This window comes from Leptosomus discolor, chromosome 9 (assembly GCF_034619465.1).
Source record: "Leptosomus discolor isolate bLepDis1 chromosome 9, bLepDis1.hap2, whole genome shotgun sequence".
Classification (NCBI taxonomy): domain Eukaryota; kingdom Metazoa; phylum Chordata; class Aves; order Leptosomiformes; family Leptosomidae; genus Leptosomus; species Leptosomus discolor.
The window spans coordinates 40,508,560-40,527,200 of NC_141399.1; the positions used below are offsets into that span (position 1 = coordinate 40,508,560).

At 38.6% G+C, this 18,641-nt stretch overlaps 1 protein-coding gene across 2 annotated transcripts in view; it reads left to right on the forward strand.

Annotated features, from left to right (window-relative positions):
* The first annotated feature begins 738 nt into the window (after positions 1-738).
* Positions 739-18,641, forward strand: part of MTM1 (myotubularin 1) — a 43,759-nt gene continuing 25,856 nt past the window's right edge. For both annotated transcript variants that reach the window (XM_086470249.1, XM_086470250.1), the window contains exons 1-7: positions 739-769; positions 1,883-2,036; positions 12,655-12,726; positions 13,654-13,726; positions 15,253-15,347; positions 16,355-16,465; positions 17,394-17,495. In XM_086470249.1, coding sequence (XP_086326375.1) covers positions 12,664-12,726; positions 13,654-13,726; positions 15,253-15,347; positions 16,355-16,465; positions 17,394-17,495 — 444 coding nt within the window. In that variant the 5' untranslated portion in view covers positions 739-769; positions 1,883-2,036; positions 12,655-12,663. The remainder of the gene's footprint in view (positions 770-1,882; positions 2,037-12,654; positions 12,727-13,653; positions 13,727-15,252; positions 15,348-16,354; positions 16,466-17,393; positions 17,496-18,641) is intronic.

The following is an 18,641-nucleotide window of genomic DNA, read 5'->3' on the forward strand; positions in this document are numbered from 1 at the left end:
GGTGGTCTGGGCGTTGCTGGAGGGTTTCGTGGGGGCCCCCCTCGCCGCCCCGAGCGCTTTGGGCGCCCCGCATCCCCGCGGTGCCAGCCGGCCGGCCGGGGGTCACCTGCGGCCGCCGAGCGCGGAGCGGCCGGTGGGACTCGGCCGCTGGGGCTGTTTGTTGCTGTTCGGCTCCGGCTGCTCCTGGCTCACGCCCTGATGCGCTCAGTCGGTCTGGAAGCGAGACGTCGCTGAAGCGCGTAGCCCAGCGTCATGGCTTAGGAAAGACACCTTTGAACTGTAATTTTTACTTTTCCTGTAAAAAAAAAAAACCAACCATCACTCCTGTAATATGAAAATATTCCAAGTGCTCTTGATTTGCTTTCGGACTTTTAAGCCCCTGTAGCATTCGTTTCTGACTGGCTCAGATTTTGTTCTGAAGCATGTGACTTCTTTCAGTGTTCACGGCTGAAAAGCTGAAACCTTCCATTTCAGAGCAAATGTTTTTAGTTGCTTTAAAACAAGAAATGACTCTTGAAGATGATATACTGTTTCTGTTTGCTGGTCTTTGTGCTATGGCCATCAAAAAGCGTAATTCCTACTTTGTGTGATGGGTGTTTTTTGGTTTTGTGGGTTTTTTTCAGCTGTACATGTAATTAAGGGTATTCACTTTTTTCTTTTCACAGCCCCGTTTTTTCCTGGTACTACAGAAAGCAACATAGGCAAATTCAGTTTTAAAATCTGTGGATGTTAAGTGTTCTACAGTTGGCCTGTGGATCGACTTGTCACGGTAGGTACTAATCTAAACTATATGTGTTTTAAAAGTATGTTGGATCTACTGCATAATACCTGTTTTGGGGCAGTATTGTGCTCATTGCTTGCTTGAGTCATGTATTTGCTTGTCATTAACCAGATTTGAAGGGCAGGTATCTCATGGTACAGGATTAGCACTGTGCAAAACCAGAACCTCTTTCCTGCTATAGGTTTCTTTTTAATGTTAACTTGTGGTTTAGGTGGTTGAAAAAGTTAGACCATACAGTTACTAACAAAGCTGGTGAGCATAATGAGCACTAACATGAACTTTTAGGGCTGTATGTAGCTTCATTGTGTGGCGAATATCACAAGAGATGAGATACAGAGGTGTTTTCAATAAAATGCAGAACTTTCCGTTTTTGCACCATTTATCATCCTATGGTTGGTCAGAAAGAAACTTCCAAAAGATGCACTTGCCAAAGACAGAGGCTTGTAGCATCACTGAGGCTGAACGGACTCTAGTGTTAATGTATTCCTGGTACACAGAGTTATGGTGTAACTAACAATAGTTGATTTGGAATGCAAGACTAATATAATGAGAAGTAACTGTAAATCTTTAACGTTGTGTGTTTTCTTTTAAAGGAGACAACATATTCTTTTTTCCAAGAACTTGAATTGTGTAAAAATGAGTTTTGTTCCTTCCAACCTCACCAAGTTACATAGCAGCTCTCATATGAAAGTCATTCCTGAATGTATTTGGGAAAAGAAACAGATAAATGGTAGTATTCTTTGAGGGGTGAGAGAGGAAATGCTTGATTGTGTGCAGAAAGATGCCCAAACATGTATGGGCAACATAAGCATGGTTAAACGTCTGTGTAAGATTTACAGGTTAGAAAAAACTTCAAAACTGTTTCTCAAAGTTTTAGAAGAGAAAGTTCGTCTCAGTTCCAACTACTTCATGCCAAACCTCCTGACACAAGATAAAACACAAAACGAACTAGTACTGTTTGCTTCCTTTTTCCAGAATGTTTTTAGTAACAACTATTCTGGGCTTTTGCTTCCTTTCTGAAGTTTTTTTTTAAAAAGTAATGTCAGTTGAAGTGTTTTGGCAGTGCTAACGATGTCTTCCTACCTGTTCTGTTCCTGTCAGGGGCCAGCTGCAGCACGAAAGTCGAATGTTGTGTGAAAGTTGAAGGAATGAACACACTGTTATCCTCTCATCTTACACTGAAGTGGGTGTCTGTATTTTCTACAACTGAAATGACTTATTAAACCTGGGGGCTTCTGAGCAAGAGAAAACAAAAGTAAGTGTTGTCAAGTAGACTGGGTTACACTTTTGTGTAAGATGGGGTGTGTGTTTTTCAACAAAATCTAAGTAACTGATGCGTAACCTCTTTGCTGGGTTGTTGCATGTGATGAGTGGAAAGGCTGTGTGCCAGAGATGCGGAATACAGAAGTATCAAGCTTTCTGTGCCCCTGCGAAGTACCTGCCTGTTACTTGAAAGAGGGCACGCCCAAAAGTATGATGCTGCCCCGGGAATGCCTGAGGCAAGATGATCCTGATCTCCCCTTTCTTAGGGACTGAAGCAAAGAACAGTTTGTTGATGACTTCATCGTAGTCCTTAGTCTGCTTCTTTTTGAACGAAGACAAACTCAGAGTGGTACTTTCTCTGTGGTGTTACGTGTATTCAGAGGAGCAATTCATGTAGTGGAAGAAGGAACTAAACACAGCAGATGAAAGAGGATGAGGCTGATGCATCAGTTGTATGTTTTCTCAGAGGAAAGCTGGAGGAAAGCCTGAGTAGGGGGTGTCATTTTAACTGTTACAGTGTCTTTTTTTTTTTTTTTTTTACCCAGTATATCATTATATAACAGATACAATTTCCATTTCTCTTGTGGAATCATCAGTTAAATCTTTAGCAGTGGAACTACAGTGGCCTAAGGGGATATCTTTCAAGAAGAATGAGCAGAGAGCAACTGAAGGCTTTCTTAATAGAAAACTTTGAAGCTGTATTTGCTATCCCACAGGCTTTCCTGTCAACCGCATCAGCTTTTGACAGTGTGGGAGGTATACGTTCCCTGAAGGGGCTGTAGAGTAGAGAAAATAGACTGGGTGGGTTTAGAAAACCACGGATCTGCCTTCAGGCATAGGTTTCCTACAGATGTAATGCTGATTCTAGAGGTAATGTGACAAATGGTTTCTGAAAAAACCCACTCACTTCTGTCGTGCCACCTAATCTAGCTAGATTTAACAGCTACTTGCTGTACAGGGCTGCATGCATAGAGGAAAACTACTACTTTCTTTGATCCACTCACAAGGCTGAACTTCCACTCTAGAACTTAGTTACCGGAGTAGATACTAAGAAAAAGTCAGGAAAAGAGATAATCATGGCAAGAGAAAGATATTAAGCATAGAACAAAGCAATAAGCAAGTACAAGTGGACAGAAATAATTGTTAGTGTAAATTACAAGGAGTAGATCTCTGACAATTGCTAGAAAACAGGCCTTGGCAAATAATTATGTTTATTACTGCTGAAATAGGTGCTGCTTTTCCTTGTTACTGTGATATAAAGTGTAAGAAATATCTAACTAACAGATCAGAGTCCATCAGCAGGTAAGTTACTTAGTGTCCATGATGGCACGTGTCCTGCTGTATCATCTCTCTTTGTGAGAGAGCTTGTAATTCTCTTACAAGAAAGCTTGCCAGGATAAAAGCTGGGGATATCACCCTGAGCTACATTTTCAATATAATTTGACAGGAGGAAGCAACTGGGTTGATAATTAGAAAAAGTAATGTTACAAACTTTTATGTTGGGTCTTGTTTGAAGTTGTGATTTACTTTGAAAATAGGGTGGGAGTCAAATTCCATGAGAAGTTAAGACAGTAAAAGAAAACCTTCAAATGGAGACGGGAGAAATATCAATCCAGACAGAACTGAAGGTTTTTTACTCCCCCCAGCTATAGTTTATTCAATACTTGACCCCCATGTAAAAGCTACAGGGTTATTTAGTTTTTATTAAAGAAACATATACACAGAGGTGCATAGGATCCGGCGGCACTGAGAAAATATTTGCCGGACTTTCTGCCAAGCTGTTGCTACCTGCTGTCATTTGTAGAACTTCATTGTCAGGATATTACTTTTTATTAGTGCAAGGTTTTCCTTCTGGTATCTTCAAAACTGCCGGGTATAGTGAGCCTATGAAATAGGAGCAGGCAGGCAACTGGCGCTCTTCTAATTTGTTTGCTGAATTAGCAGTCGCTTGACTGTTGTGAACTTTTGTTCGTTTGCACTTGTTCGTATTGAGTCCTCTGGGGACAATGACTTGCCCTTTCAAATACAGGGCACATTAGGGAACAAGAGAATTCTTTTTCTGGGAGGGGGAGCGTTTCTGATTCTTCGCAAACAAATTCAGCAGCCCATGTTGAGTTGTACAGCGGCTGTTTGCAGTCTAGCAGAGACCCGGCAACATGAGGGATTCTGGAGCGCATTTTTCTTCCCAGGCAGGAAGCCTGGTGGAGAATTGGTGTTTAGCAAACAGGTAGCTCCAGATTGCAACGTTTTTTTCTAAGTGATGCTTTTTTGTAGGGTACAGATTATTATATTTTTATGCATTGCTGATGAATTTGACTTCGAAACTTCAGTGCAGAAGCGCAAATACCACTATGTATTCTACATGCACAGTATCCCTTTGGTGCTTGTACTGCTGGCATGCTTTTTGTGTTCTAGTTATGGCTTGAATTGAGCAGGCTTTCAAAGAGACTTGTGAGCTCATACGGTTTCCCTGGAAAATGTGGATTTAGTAAGTACATGCTGATGGGGAATATTTAGACATTAAGGGAGAACACCTGCTAGTGGCATAATGTAGTCTCAGATCAGCAGAATCGTGAGTATCCACTTGAGGAAAGGTAAGGGCTGCAGACTCCATTACTCAGAGGTTACACTTGGAAGGTTATACACCCTGTAACTGCGGTGGTAAAGAAGAAATAGGAGATTCCGTGATCTAGCAATCCATGTTGACTCCAAAGATCTCTCTGGAATAAGTGCAGGTAGAAGCTTATGACTTGATGTGCAAAGATGGTTTGTTGGTGTACATCATGGTATGATTTGTCCTTGAACGCTGGTAAGAAATCATAAGGGCTTTCTTGAGTGATTTAGTAGAGCCTCTTTTCCTGTTTAAATCGTGCTTACATCTCACAGGTAAGTCACTTTTCCTTTCTTTCTGTGCCATCAGTTGCATAACAAGTGACAGGTAATTGCTACTGTCCACAAGTAAATACCTGTAACTGATGCCTGAATTGGCATTGCTCTAGGCATGTTTTTGATGTCAGTACTGTATGACTTTTAAATATTAAAATCTGTTTTTTAGTTAACTAGTTTAAACATATCAGATCAGAGAACATGAGCAACATTGTTATGATTAATGATGGGGGGGCTGGAGCACCTCTCCTCTGAGGACAGGCTGAGAGAGTTGAGGTTGTTCAGCCTGGAGAAGAGAAGGCTCCAAGGAGACCTTACAGCGACCTTCCAGTACTGCCCAGTATAAAGGGGGCTTATAAAAAAGATGGGGACAGACTTTTTAGTAGGGCCTGTTGCAACAGGACAAGGGGTGATGGTTTTAAACTAAAAGAGGGCAGATTTAGACTAGATGTAAGGAAGAAATTTTTTATGATGAGGGTGGTGAAACGCTGGCACAGGCTGCCCAGAGAGGTGGTAGATGCCCCGTCCCTGGAAACAATCAAGGTCAGGTTGGATGGGGCCCTGAGCAACGTGATCTGGTGGAAGATGTCCCTGCTCACTGCAGGGGGGCTGGACTAGATGGACTTTAAAGGTCCCTTCCAGCCCAAACTATTATATGATTATTTTAAAAAAATAGGGTTTTCCCTTTAAAACCCGTCTGCATTGATCTTTAACTGTTGCAGGAGGTTTTTATGGGGCTTTTTTATTTCCTTTAGAAATAAATATAAGCAAGTATTTCTGCTTGTATTTCTGGGTTTTCTGTGGGTTTTTTAGTGGGTTTTTTTTTTTTTAGACTTTTATCTGAAACTGGAATGCTCTGCCTTTTTTTCGTAGCTTTGTTAAACTTTGGAGACTTCTGCTACCTTATTTTATTTCTGTTATTGAGTGTAGAATCATAGAATCATAAGGTTGGAGTAGACCTCTGAGAACCTCAAGTCCAATTGTTGACCTAATACCATCATGCCCACCAAACCGTGTCCCGGAGTGCCACATCTACACGTTTTTTGAACACCTCCAGGGATGGTGACTCCACTGCTTCCTTGGGCAGCCTGTTCCAATGTTTGACCGCTCTTTCAGTAAAGAAATATTTCCTAAGACAGTTCCTTTGTGCCAAAATGTAACTGGTTAAATGAGTGCGAAAGATTTGTTTCTATGGACTTGATTAGTTGGTTGTGGTACTTCGGTCTCACTGTTTCTGTTTGGTTGATTGGTGCTATTTGGTTAGGGACAGCTGATGTCTGGAAAACTGTGTGCAGTGCTATAGACCTTTCTTGTGAGTTGTTTTGTAACCCTGTATATCTTTATATCTAATTCTAAAATTTTATTAACCTTTAATGAGATGAACGACTTGTCTTGACTTCATTAGATTAAATGCTTCTTTACTAGAGTTAAAGATGCTGATGCTTATTTCAGTGACTTGGATAGGTAACTTAGATACTGTCGTTGGCTTGACACTTCAGGGCTATTGCTTTTCCATACTTTTCTTATAAAGGATTTATGTTCCTTCTATGTAATACTTGGGAGTGAAATACTTTTTTTTTTTTTTTCCCTTCTCCCTTCATGGTTGTCTTAGCTTAATTTTGCTACTGTCTTAGAAATTCCTAGAGTTCTGCTCTGTTCTATATGTTATTTCTTAAAACCTATGCATTATGTATTCTCTCTTCTGTGCAGTTGTGGTGCTGACAGATGTGATTTTGGTTTTAGGACTTTGTATATTATACTTTTAATTTTATTGTGGGAGACACACATACTGGCTCTGTAAGTTGTTACTGTACCAAATAAAGCTCTACAATCTTTGTGTAAAGCCAGCTTACCTTGTCATTGTAAACCTGCTTTTCCATTTTCTGTGTCTTCTGTTTAAATGAGGATGCAAGCAGCTTTTTTTTAATATACCCCCACTGACTTACACTTACCTCTCAAACACAGTGAAAATAGTATTTTTCTTCTCTTTGAAATAATTCCTTATTTGGTATCAGGTCTAACTATGAAAATAACATCATTTTTTATCAAGACTGGCAGATACCTTACAGATCTTGAATGAGTAACCCAGTGCACTGATCACTTTCAAGTGTCATATAATTGTCCAGTTGTAACTGTAACTCTTTTTAGAAGTGCTCTCATTGTTTTCTGAATTACTATGACAGCAAATGAAGTGGCTTAGTAAATTTTGTAAATATATTTTTAGGAGAGGCTTTGGAGATGCACAGACTTTTTTCATTCTGCACAAATCGTTATCTGGAGCCAGATTATGAGAACTTTGGCATTATCCTGTGTCATGGTTGTTGATGTGTGACAGAAATCACAATGCTCTAGAAAATGTTCAGTCAAACATTTTGTTGTTCGTTTTATCATATTGATAAATCTGATTCTGGTAAAAGCAAAAAATTCTTATGCTTATCCGGTTGCCCTTATATTTTTATGTGTGTGTGTATATATATATACACACACATGTGCAAAAGTACTGTTTCAGCTATGGTAACATGTCACTAATGTTTTTCATCACATTTACCTCTTACTCAGTATATCCTGTCAATGTCTTCTGTGTATGGTAATTTAGCAGTTTAATTTTCTTAGTCTTTCCGGATTAACGTACTGAACATTATAGACCATACAAAGGTAAAAACTACATTTTACATTGTGTGGTCAAAATTGTTGTTGTTCCAAATGATTGATATAGGTACAACTTTGAAAGCATGTTTTTCCAAAGTTTTAATCCAGTGATAGAGGGTCACAAATATTAGATATCTGGAAAGCAGCACTCGCAGTTTACTTCATGCAGTTTACTTGATCTCAGATCTCTACGCTAGTAATCCTTTGGCAGATGCAGATTATGTTGTGTTTGGACACAAAGTAGATCATTATATGTGTAAAGATTTTAGGTTGATGCAAGCATACAATAGTCTCAGCTGTACAATAATTACAGATTATTTGGTGTGATTCTGGTGTGAAGATGAAGCCTTAAAAGGACCAGCAAAATCTCAGATGAGCTTTTATTTGTTCCTGGATCATAAACAATGAGAATGAGTTTCACTGGGCTGTTGTCAATCTAAACATGGCTTATGAGAGGCTTGGTGGTCTTTCCAAGCTGCACTGCACACATCCTCTGACCTGTTGGCAGTGAAGAACCTTAGGGAAAGAGTAGCTGGTCGTTTCAGGTTTCTTAACCCTGAAGAGCTTATTTACGTGTTTTAAAGTTTATTTAGATTTTCTGCATGGGCATATGCTTGTGTCTGTCAGCATTTATTCATAAAGAGCAGATAGGATCCTTGAATTGATTTTGTAAAATCTGGCATTCAGTGCCTGCCCTTCCAAATGTTGTTGTGCCTCCATTCCCATGAATCCTAGGAAGCATGAATATAAATATAATCTTTAATGAAAATACGGATCCCAAGTAGTTTAATTGTTATCGTAAGATCATTGGAGCCTACATTTCTTGGTAGTGTTACTATATTAAGTTCTGGTAACTTGAACAAAGCTTTGTTTATTAATTCAAGTTAAATCCAGTAAAATTGCTTTGTCTCCCTGCTATTCTAGATTCAGGGAAGAATGTTCAACTGTTTGTAACTGCAGAGTATCATAAACAAAGTTATCTGATTTGTTTTAAATTTGCACGGTAATTGTACTTCTGTTCAGCTGCTGACAAGTGTGAGGTTTGTATGGTTTTCAATTTTTGTGCAAGTATAGGGGTATTTATGGGTGAAACTGGGGAATAAAATGTGTTTGTAGTGGAAAACTACTTGCAAATTTTTTCCCTGTGTGGAAGGAGTACTGCTGCTCTGTGATAATGAGAAAGTTGTAGCTATTTTAAGACTATGGTGGGGTATGTTTTTGAATTGTTCATGGCAATATTACTTTGGGAGGTTGCCAGAAGCTGCTTCTACAATTTGACAGAAAAATAAATAATGTTATAAAAGGAAATATTTCATGTTCATTTTAAATGCTTTTGAAAACTTGTTTGCTCTTTTGATATAGAGGAGTCCACTTCTTTAAGGGTGTGTCCTGGTTTCATGGATACTTTTAAACAGAACTTAATTTTGTCTGTTCCCTGAAGATCGCAGAAGCACAGAGTAATTCAGGTTGGAAGGGACCTCAGGAGGCCTCTAGTTCAACCCCTTGTTCGAAGAAGCATCAAACTCAGTTGCTCAAAGCTTTATTCAGTTGGGTTTTAAAAACCTCTGAGCATGGAGGCTGCAACCTCCCTGAGCCCTGTTCTCACTGCCTGACTGCCCTTACGGTGCAAAAGTAGGGTTTTTTCCCTTAAATCAAGCTGGAATCTAGTTTGTTTTGGTTTCTGTTGTGTCAGGTCCTCTCATCACTCACCACTCTGAGGACTCTGGCTCTGTCTTCTCCGTAACCATCTCAGAGGTACTGGTGGGTGGCTGTGAGGTCCCAGTGAAGTTCTCTCTTCAGGCTGAACGACTCCCAGCACCCTTGGCCTCTCATTATGGGGCAGGTGCTCCAGGGCCTGGTCCTTTTGGTGACCCTCTGCTGAACTCGCTGCAGTTCATCAATACCTGTCCTGTACCAGGATCCAGAAGTGGACACTGTTCTAAATGCTGTCTAATGGGTGTTTTATAATGTAAAGTTTAATTACTTGACCATAGTTTACGTATAGAAATCAAGGAAATGTGGGTGGTTATAAATGTGTTTATTAGTATTTGGGGTTTTAAAGTGTGATTTTTATTTCAAAGCAAAATTTAGGTAGCATTAAAAAGAATTCTTCCACTTAGATACTGATGAAATACCTTGCATTAATTTTAGTGAAAATGTTTGATGGATTTAAAAAAAAATAAAATCTGTCAACACCTTACCTTCAGTACGCGTTTATTCAACTTAATTAGCTCTGAATAAGTCTAATTTGCATCATTAAAGTGTTGGAAATAGAGTAGCTGGTTGTAATTCTATAATGAAATATTCTATAGAAATTGAAGTCAGTGAGTGAATTCATTCTTACCATGAAATGGGTTTAAAGAAATCAGTCTCATGGAGAGCTGGGTGAATTTTACACGACATAAACTTACACACACATAAACACGCACACAAAGGGCTGCGGCAAGAGCTGCGCAGACATCTTGTTGGTTTGAACTGGCCTAGTGGGGTGGCAGCGTGGGGGGCAGACGAGCTCTGTGTCTGTCCTGCAGCGTTCTACGAAGAGAAATTTTTTCTGAGACTCTGAAAGGATCTCTGCTTATTCCTTTTAACTTTTCCAAACCTCAGTGTAAATTATAGCCAGTGTTCTGGAGTCAGATGGTTATTTCAGAATCGTAACTCACCTCATGTGGTGCGACAGTTCAGGCAAAACTTAGTGAATGTGCAGTAAAGGAGGAAATCATACACAGAGCAAAGGAGGAAACGGAAGGCTTTTAAAACACTTTGTACGTTCCCTGTGTGAGCAGCAGGAGTACGCTACGATTGCAGACAGTAGTGAAAGGCGTAAGGAATGTCCAAATGAGCTTATAATCTTATGAGTTTAGGCAGTGGGTTCGCATCGAGGTGAGTGTCCGGGATCTTGGGTGGGGTCGTGTGACCTCTGCTGAAGCTTGTCTTGCTGTGGCTTTGCTGGTGGAGTAGCTGCGGTTGCAGCATCAACAGCTAGCTTGGGTTTGCCCGTACCTGCTGCAGTCAAAATTTCCGTCTTGCAGTGTAGATCTATTCAGGGTTGCCACGTCTTCTAAAAGTCACTTTTCTAGGGCTTGTTTATGCTCACTTGTCTCTCATGGTGCAGCCTTAATTTAAATTTATGTGAGCTCTAGTTAAAACAGCTTTCTGTGCTGACATAGAAAAACTGGGGCTGCTTTGCCTTTGTCTCTTTGTGTCACCTGGCATTTATCACTTAAAATGCCAACAAAAACTGCTTCATCTGGAAAACATTTTAAAACAAGCTTCTGAGTAAATATACCTTTTACCTTTCTAATAATCAGATATTTTTAAAACTTAAGCTTCTACGAGTATTGGATGTTCACAAGTTAACATAGCAATATAGGAAAAAGTTAAATCTACCTTAAGTTTTATAGTAGGTAAGATATTTCAAGGAAGGAAAAACTGTGAAAATATCTTCTCTGAATCTTCTAAATTTAATAGCCAAAACATTAGTCTCCAATGTTGCAACAGTTTTTCTGTGGAGGGTAGTTTGAAAGAACAGTGATTTAATGTTGATAGCTAATAGCTTTTCAGTTAAATTGTTGGCATTGCACCAAAATTAGTTCAGGACCCCTCTGTTTCAGTGCTTGGAGAAAGCTGACACTGCCGGAGACCCAGAAAGGAAGTAATACCCCCGTGTGACAGGGTCTTACAGGCTCTGCGGCATTCAAAAACATCATTTTTCTTCATTTTTCACCTTAATGTGGGTTCCTTTTTTTTTTTGCAGAGGCGTGTGATTTTTTTATTTTTTTTTTTTTAATACTGATGAGCTATATCACTGAATATTACAGTTTTAAACACAATGCCAGGTTTCTTATGTTTTCTCTATGAGATATGGAAGACTTGGGCACTGTAAGGAGGTAACAAACCTGTAGAGCTTCAGGTTGTGGTTTTTCCACCTTTTTCCTGCACGGACGCATTCCAGTGTTGTTATAGTAACTTCAGAGCATTTTGGGTCTTGCAGTTCGATCTGTTGCTTGCGTAGGACTGTTGCAGTGTCACTGAGCCCACTGTTAGGCAGGAGCGTGGGCTGGTTTGTCATGTGCAGAGATCTGTGCAAACTTTTTTCAGTGTTGAAAGGGGAAAGAAGGTGCTTATTTAAGGCTCTAATGTTTCATTTATGGAATAGAAACAAAGATTGTGTGGTCTTTAATCACCTCCCCCCTCCCAATGAAAAACTTTTCAGGATCGCTGTGGGATTATTAGATGGGGTGGTGAAGGGTGTGTCACTAGCGAAAGGGAGGTGAGATTTGGTACGAAGTTACTGTTTGGAGTAACTTCAAGTATGAGCGTTTTCCTAGTGTTTGTTCTGGAGATCCCTTGTGCAATGTCAGGAAACGATTAAGAAGATGAGTCCTGTATCATGCGATTCTGTCTTTAATCAATACCACTTTAAAAAAGTAAATCCTTTTTCCTCTAAAGATATCAAGGCTATTAAAACCAGAAGGCTGGACACTCCCCCTTGTGGTGTGCTAACTGAAGTTTCAGTTTAGGAAATGAGGGATTGTTTTTAAAAAGCACTGTGAAACTCCTACTTTTTCCTTCTCTCCTTTCTTTTTTTTTTTTTTTTTAAACTTGAAACACTTGAGTGTGTTGATATACTTGTGATTTCAAGAGCTGTGCAATAATTTTATGGTTTGTTCCCATTCTCTTAAATGAAAAGTCTTAATGCGAATGCTCCAAGTAGGTTGCATTTCATAGTATGTGTATCCTGCCGCTTAAAACAAGCACTGTGATGTCTGTTGACTGAACTAATAATAGAATTCAAACAACTGAATTCCACAATACAGCTTGAGTCAGAATATTCCTTGTAATAAGAACCGGTCCCACAGCTGGTAATGGATTTCTTGTTAGATTTGGATGCTTTAAATAGTGACCTTCAATTACAAGGCGTTGTGTAATTTTTTTAAATTAATAGTAACTTGCAAAACGTTCTTGGAAGCTCTTGTGGTCTACCTGTGGACCTCCAAAGTCTAAAAGCTCCTGTGTAAATAGTATGTAGTCCAGGAGGAATGTTAAGTCTCCAATTTGTGCTTTCTCATCAGATACCTGGTATGGCCGCATCATCAACCCCTAAATATAATTCAAACTCCTTGGAGAGTTCCTCAAGTAAAAGGGTGAGTGCAAGTTTTTTCATGTTTTTTACATCAGAGGTCCAGAGATGATTATCTTCCCTATTTGGGTAGAAAAATGAGTATTTGAATGACTTTTTTCTTGAGTGTATGTACTTATTGCAGTTAACTGAGTTGATTTAAATGTCTTTCAGAGTGGATGGGCAAAACAGTCTATCACAAGTTATGAGAGCCTCCTTAAAATCAATTCTAATATACTTAGTTTTATCCTTGCTTTCTACATTGAAATATTCTGTGGCATTCTTGAAAATTTTTGGCGCTTTGATACTGCGGAAAGATTCTGTACTGCAATTGATAAGTTATACCTATTTATTTGCTGGCTCAGTTTTAAAATGTTCTTCTGTAGTGGGAAATACATTAAAGCAATCTAAATGGCATTCCCCTCTGCTTTCTGATGCTGTGTAGCTGAAGAAAATGTAACCTATGTGCAAGAAAACAGAAACTAAAGTATTATTTAGTATTTTAAGCATTTCAAAAAGAAAGTTTATTTTCTGTTAATAAAAACTGCTGAACATGGGAAAGGCACAAATGAGTAGATTGTGTGAGTACACTGCTTAAGGATTTTCAGTTGATTTGTTCTTCCAGGCCCAGCATACTTGGAAAATTAAATGCACAAAGCTTTCAGAGAACTTACAGTATAGAATTTTAATTCCAATATAATGCAAATAGAGTTAACTATTCTTTTAGAAGGAGAAAAGCTAAAATATGCTCATGTTTCAGATCTGTTCAGCCTTTAGTTTAGTAGTTTCAGTTTAGGATAGCGATGTGTTTTGGTTCAGTCTGTCAGTTTTTGCTGTGGAAAAACCTGTTCTTTCCCATGCAGAAATTCCCTTCAAGATTATTTTTTTAGATATTGAACTTGAAGGAATTGTAAATACAATACGATGTGCTGTTGTACTTATCTTTCTTTAGGCTCTAAAAGATGGAACTAACTGGGAACAAAATGAAGAAATACCTCGTCTGCCAGGGGAGACTAGAGTTACAGGTATGAAGCTATATAGCTGCCTAATGCTATGTATGTTTAAGAGTCTGGCATATACGTGTATCTTACTGGATTGTTTCATAATTTGAACTGGTTTGGGCTGGGGGTGGGGGTATGTTATGCTAAAATGTCATGAATTTTTTTAAGTAATTGCAATAGGGACTTTCATCACTTATCACGAATAACTTTTTAAATTGTGGTTTCCACACATGGCAGATCCTCCGATACAAAGAAATTGCAAGTCAAGGTGTGTCATAACTAATCTATGGACTAAGTAGCACGTGTCTAGTGATAAGAGCCCCTCCAAGCTTTCCGAAGTCAAGAGAATTAATTCTAAACCACCCACTATGTATTGATATCTAGTACAGTAGTGTGGAACCTTAGCCCAAACTGTGACTACCCCAAGTACGGTCTTATACTCCCTTGACACAACATGGCATGCATGTAGCTGCCATGCGCTTGTTAGCCTTCACATACCGTACTGTTGTGGTACAAGGAAGATCAGTGTATTGTGATCAATGGTTTCTTACTTGGAGGCTCCTCCTGGAATGGAGCCTTCTGCTCATGGACGTTTGTGTTGAGGTGTCAGAATGCAGCTGAAAGTGGTCTGGCTTTTATTTGTGGACCTTCTCCTTCCCCCCTGCCCAAAGATTTGTTAGGTGGGTTTGTAACCAAGATCGCCTGAGGTGAAACCAAAGTGGTGATTCAGAGGATGTAGTTATGTTTTAATGAGAAAAGTTGTAGGGAAGGCATGAGGGAGAAGGTGTGGGACTGAGACGAATGTTTGGTATGATCCGTATGAAAATTGTGCTTTGGGGCAGCACGCTGGAAGGAGGGTGCTTGCTGTGAAAGGCAGATAAATAGATTGGGCTAAAGAAATGAGTGGACAGGGAGAAGTAGGTGGTTTGTAGTCCTTCACTTAAGTCTTTAATGGCATTGCTTCAGTTAAATTTTTCTTTTTTGAGTAATATGTGTTAGTACTCGTTTTGTTACTGCCCTTGCTGAAGCACTGCTGATGGCCCTGCTGTAGTTGGTTGCTTCAAATTGAAATGTAATGTTTCTCTTCAGGCTGGTGAGTGCCCTAGTAACTTTACAACTTGAACTGTGTCCTTCAATGCAGAACTGGTTGCAGAGCACTGAAATTGTAATACTATCAACAGAAGAATGTATGTGTTCTGGGATAGCGAATAGATGGGTTCAGTAATCACAGAGAGGACTTAAATCTACTCATGGTTCTGTGTCCTGCCCGCTTGCATGTAGTGTTGAGAAAGTTACATTTGTGTTCTTCTCTAGGGAAGGCTACTGAAATCTGCTGATTTAATTTGGATGAGTTTAGTATATGAAACTTTCACACTTTCTTACTAATTCAAATGGACGACATTCAGAGTTGTTACTTTTTAAATTCATTCATCTCTCGGAGTGACTCTTACGAGTGCAGCTCTCTGTTTTACTGCTACTTAACTGATGCTGTCCTTAGCTCTGATTTTTTTTCTTTTCACAATCTTTAAGAAATGCTGCATTTCTTACAGACAAGGATGTTATTTATATGTGTCCATTTAATGGCCCTGTTAAAGGAAGAGTGTACATCACAAACTACAGGCTGTACCTAAGAAGCGTGGAAAATGTGAGTAATATGCCACAATTACTTCCGTGGGATGAGTTGGCTTTAAACCCCCTTCCCTTCACCTCCTCTACCCTTGATTTATTTTGTGGCAAATTTGTTTTAGTTTTGGCACACTTGTACTTGTGGAATTGCATGGGAGGCTTTTCACTTGAAAAGGCCTGTAATGTTTGTAATAACCATATCTTAATTGTGTAATGACTAAATAGTAATTGCTTTTGTGCCACTGAGAAATCAGTATAAAAGTGGAAGGTCTTTAAAGTTAAATGTGTTGTAAAAGTGTGACACTTTTTGCCTGGTAAAATTACAGTTTAATCACTTAGGCTGGACTGCTACCTTTATCTTTTGTCTGTTGGAGCTTTTTTGATAGCTTTTCCCTTTACACTTACTCTGTGATAGATCAAAGGCAGCAGCTAATGATGTGCAATAGTTCTTAAAATGGCTATCAGTAAACCAAGATTTTGATTGTCCTTGCTGTTGGAAAAGAAAAATACTTTGATCAATAGAACCTCACGTGGGTGGGGGAAATAGCAGCAACATGAAAGAGAAATAAACGTGCTTGTTATCTGTTTCTTAATTTATTTATTTTTTTAAAAAATAAGTTTTTAGAACTATTGAACTATTTGTGGTTGCAGCTAACTCTACAAGTAATCTTTTTCATTTTGTTCTACTTTATTCTGTATATCAATAAAGCAGTCTTAGCAAGCAGAGGCAATCAGAAGTAGCAGAAGACATCTTTTATGGTGTTGCCACCTTTTTTCCCTGAATACTGTATTAGGCATGAAGTATTTTTACTGCATGTTAAATTGGGTGACAGGGTGTAGAGTGACTGTACTCTTATGTGGTAGTGACTACTTCATAACCTGTTGGGAAGGGAGATTCAGTCAAATGCTGAAACGTCCTTTTGCTTCCTACATGTGTTTCACGTCTGCTTTCTATTCTAGAATGCATAAGAACGTTTTGCTTGAGTCTTTAGATTAATCTCTTTCTTACTCAAACTTGCCTTGCAGGATCCAGTCGTGGTGTTGAATGTTCCATTGGGCGTAATTTCAAGGATTGAAAAAATGGGAGGAGCTTCCAGCAGAGGAGAGAACTCTTACGGATTAGATATAACCTGTAAAGTAAGACTTTCCAATAATTCAGTAGGAAATGAAATCTGGACGTTCCTTTCCTCACTGCTTATCTATTTATAGGACTGAAAAAACACATGTTCCTCACAACTGAGTTTGAAAAGAGCTTTTTGGAACTGGACAGGGAAATACCTTTTGTATAAAGGGCTGTTTAGCTGTCCTCTCTGCATGCAAGGAGAGGGATTGGTCTTACTTTCTGAATCACTAATTGACAATTTTGCACGGTAGTCTTGGTTTAGGGCATTATTCCTGCATTTCTTCATTATTTCATTTGTTCTAAAAGTAATTTTTTTTTTTTATAGTGCTAAAATCTGAAGAACACCTCATGTGGGGGGTTTGTAAGCTGTAAAGGCAGTGAAAAGCTTATATAACAGCTATCTCTATTTCCTTAGTCTCACAAAAAAAACATTACCATGAAAAAATATGGTCATAGGGGAGCTCCCAGTGGATAATTCAGGATCTTTTATTTGACCCATTAATGGAGCATGTATACACATTTGATTCTTAGTAGTTAACACACAGATTGCTTATTTTTTATGTTAGTGATGAGGAAATAGATAGGGACAATGTAGTCTAGACAGATTATTGCAAATTTTCATTTTGAAAACATAGAGTAGCTCCCATCCCGCGAACATTCAGTAGCCCATGAGACTCTTTAGTGAATCAGATGCAGTCATTTCTGATGGCTTTATGCCAAAGCAGCATGTGCACCACACAGAGCGTGGTACTGCTTCATTTGTAGAATTCTTATGCTCCATTGTATTTTATGGATTAAGAAATAAAAGTGAACATTCACAATGGTTTGAGGTGTGTTGCAAGCAGATTCTAAATCATGTTTAGTGTGTAATATAGCATTTGTACATCACATAAGAGTACCTTACTACTTTGGTTCGCTTAAAAGACAATGCCTTTGTTTTAGGACATGAGAAATTTACGGTTTGCATTAAAACAAGAAGGGCACAGTAGAAGAGATATATTTGAAGTCCTCACAAAATACGCTTTTCCCCAGTCACATAACTTGGTAAGTTACGTCATTTATACCATGGAGTTGTCTTAATGCAGAGTTTTTGCCAATTAACTTTTAACTGTAACTGTTTGACCTGCTAATGGACATCATGGCTGCTTAAAAAGAATAACCACAGAATCTGATGTCAGCATAAACTAAAGAGAATTAATGTTTTTAGCTTGTACACTTACAACGCTTACATCTATGTATTTGTAAAATTACGGATGGTCTATGCTGTACTTCAGGTAAACTACTGAGCACCTCCTGATCCATACCCATTTTATTGCTTGAAGACTGCAAGTTGTCCTAGCTTATTAGGAAATATAGTAATACATGCCTTATTTGATTTCTTGAAAATGTTAAACTATTAGGCAGCCTTCAAGGCAATGATAAATATGAATCACCAAAAGTTTAGCTTCAGGAACAGAAGACATGGTAAGATAACACTTGTTTTATTGATGGAACAGATGAAAAATGTAACAGGCAGCTAATACAATAATGAATTTACACAGTTTTATTTGAGGTAAAAAAAAAATCTTATGGAAGGAATTGAGCGACAATGTTGTTAACTAACCTTTATCTTCTGTTTCTTTGAAATCTGTGTACTGTGCTTGGTGTGGATCATTTTGACAACCCTTTAGTAAATGCTTTATTTTGTCTTTTTATAAAATTAAGTTTACATTTTATTGAGGTGCTTTCATTTCGGATAATTTTGTAAGAGCTGTATTCACAAAATGTTGGAACTGAACTTTTTTCAGAGAATTCTTGAGTATATGAGGCTGCAGCAAGAATCTGATTTCTATCTCTGACATGTCAGTCAATGGACTGTATAAACATTTAATTCTTTAAAACGTTTTTGCAGAAATTTTGCATTCTGTATGCAAACAGTCTGTGTAATGAAAGCATAAGGAAAAAGAAATGCTTTTGCTTAGAATATTTTGTAGTGTTGATGAATACATCTTAAGAAATGAAATGAGATTTCTACATTTGCGTAGGTGTGAGGAGTTGTACTTGCAAAGAAAACTGTTGTGGAAGTGAGTGTATCTGTAAATGTACTGCTGGCATTTTATGCATCTTGCAGTAGAGAATGATTGAAAGCATAGCAGGGTATACGGACTTCGAAAGGGTGATGGAAAAGAGAGAGAAAGCTATATGTAGAAA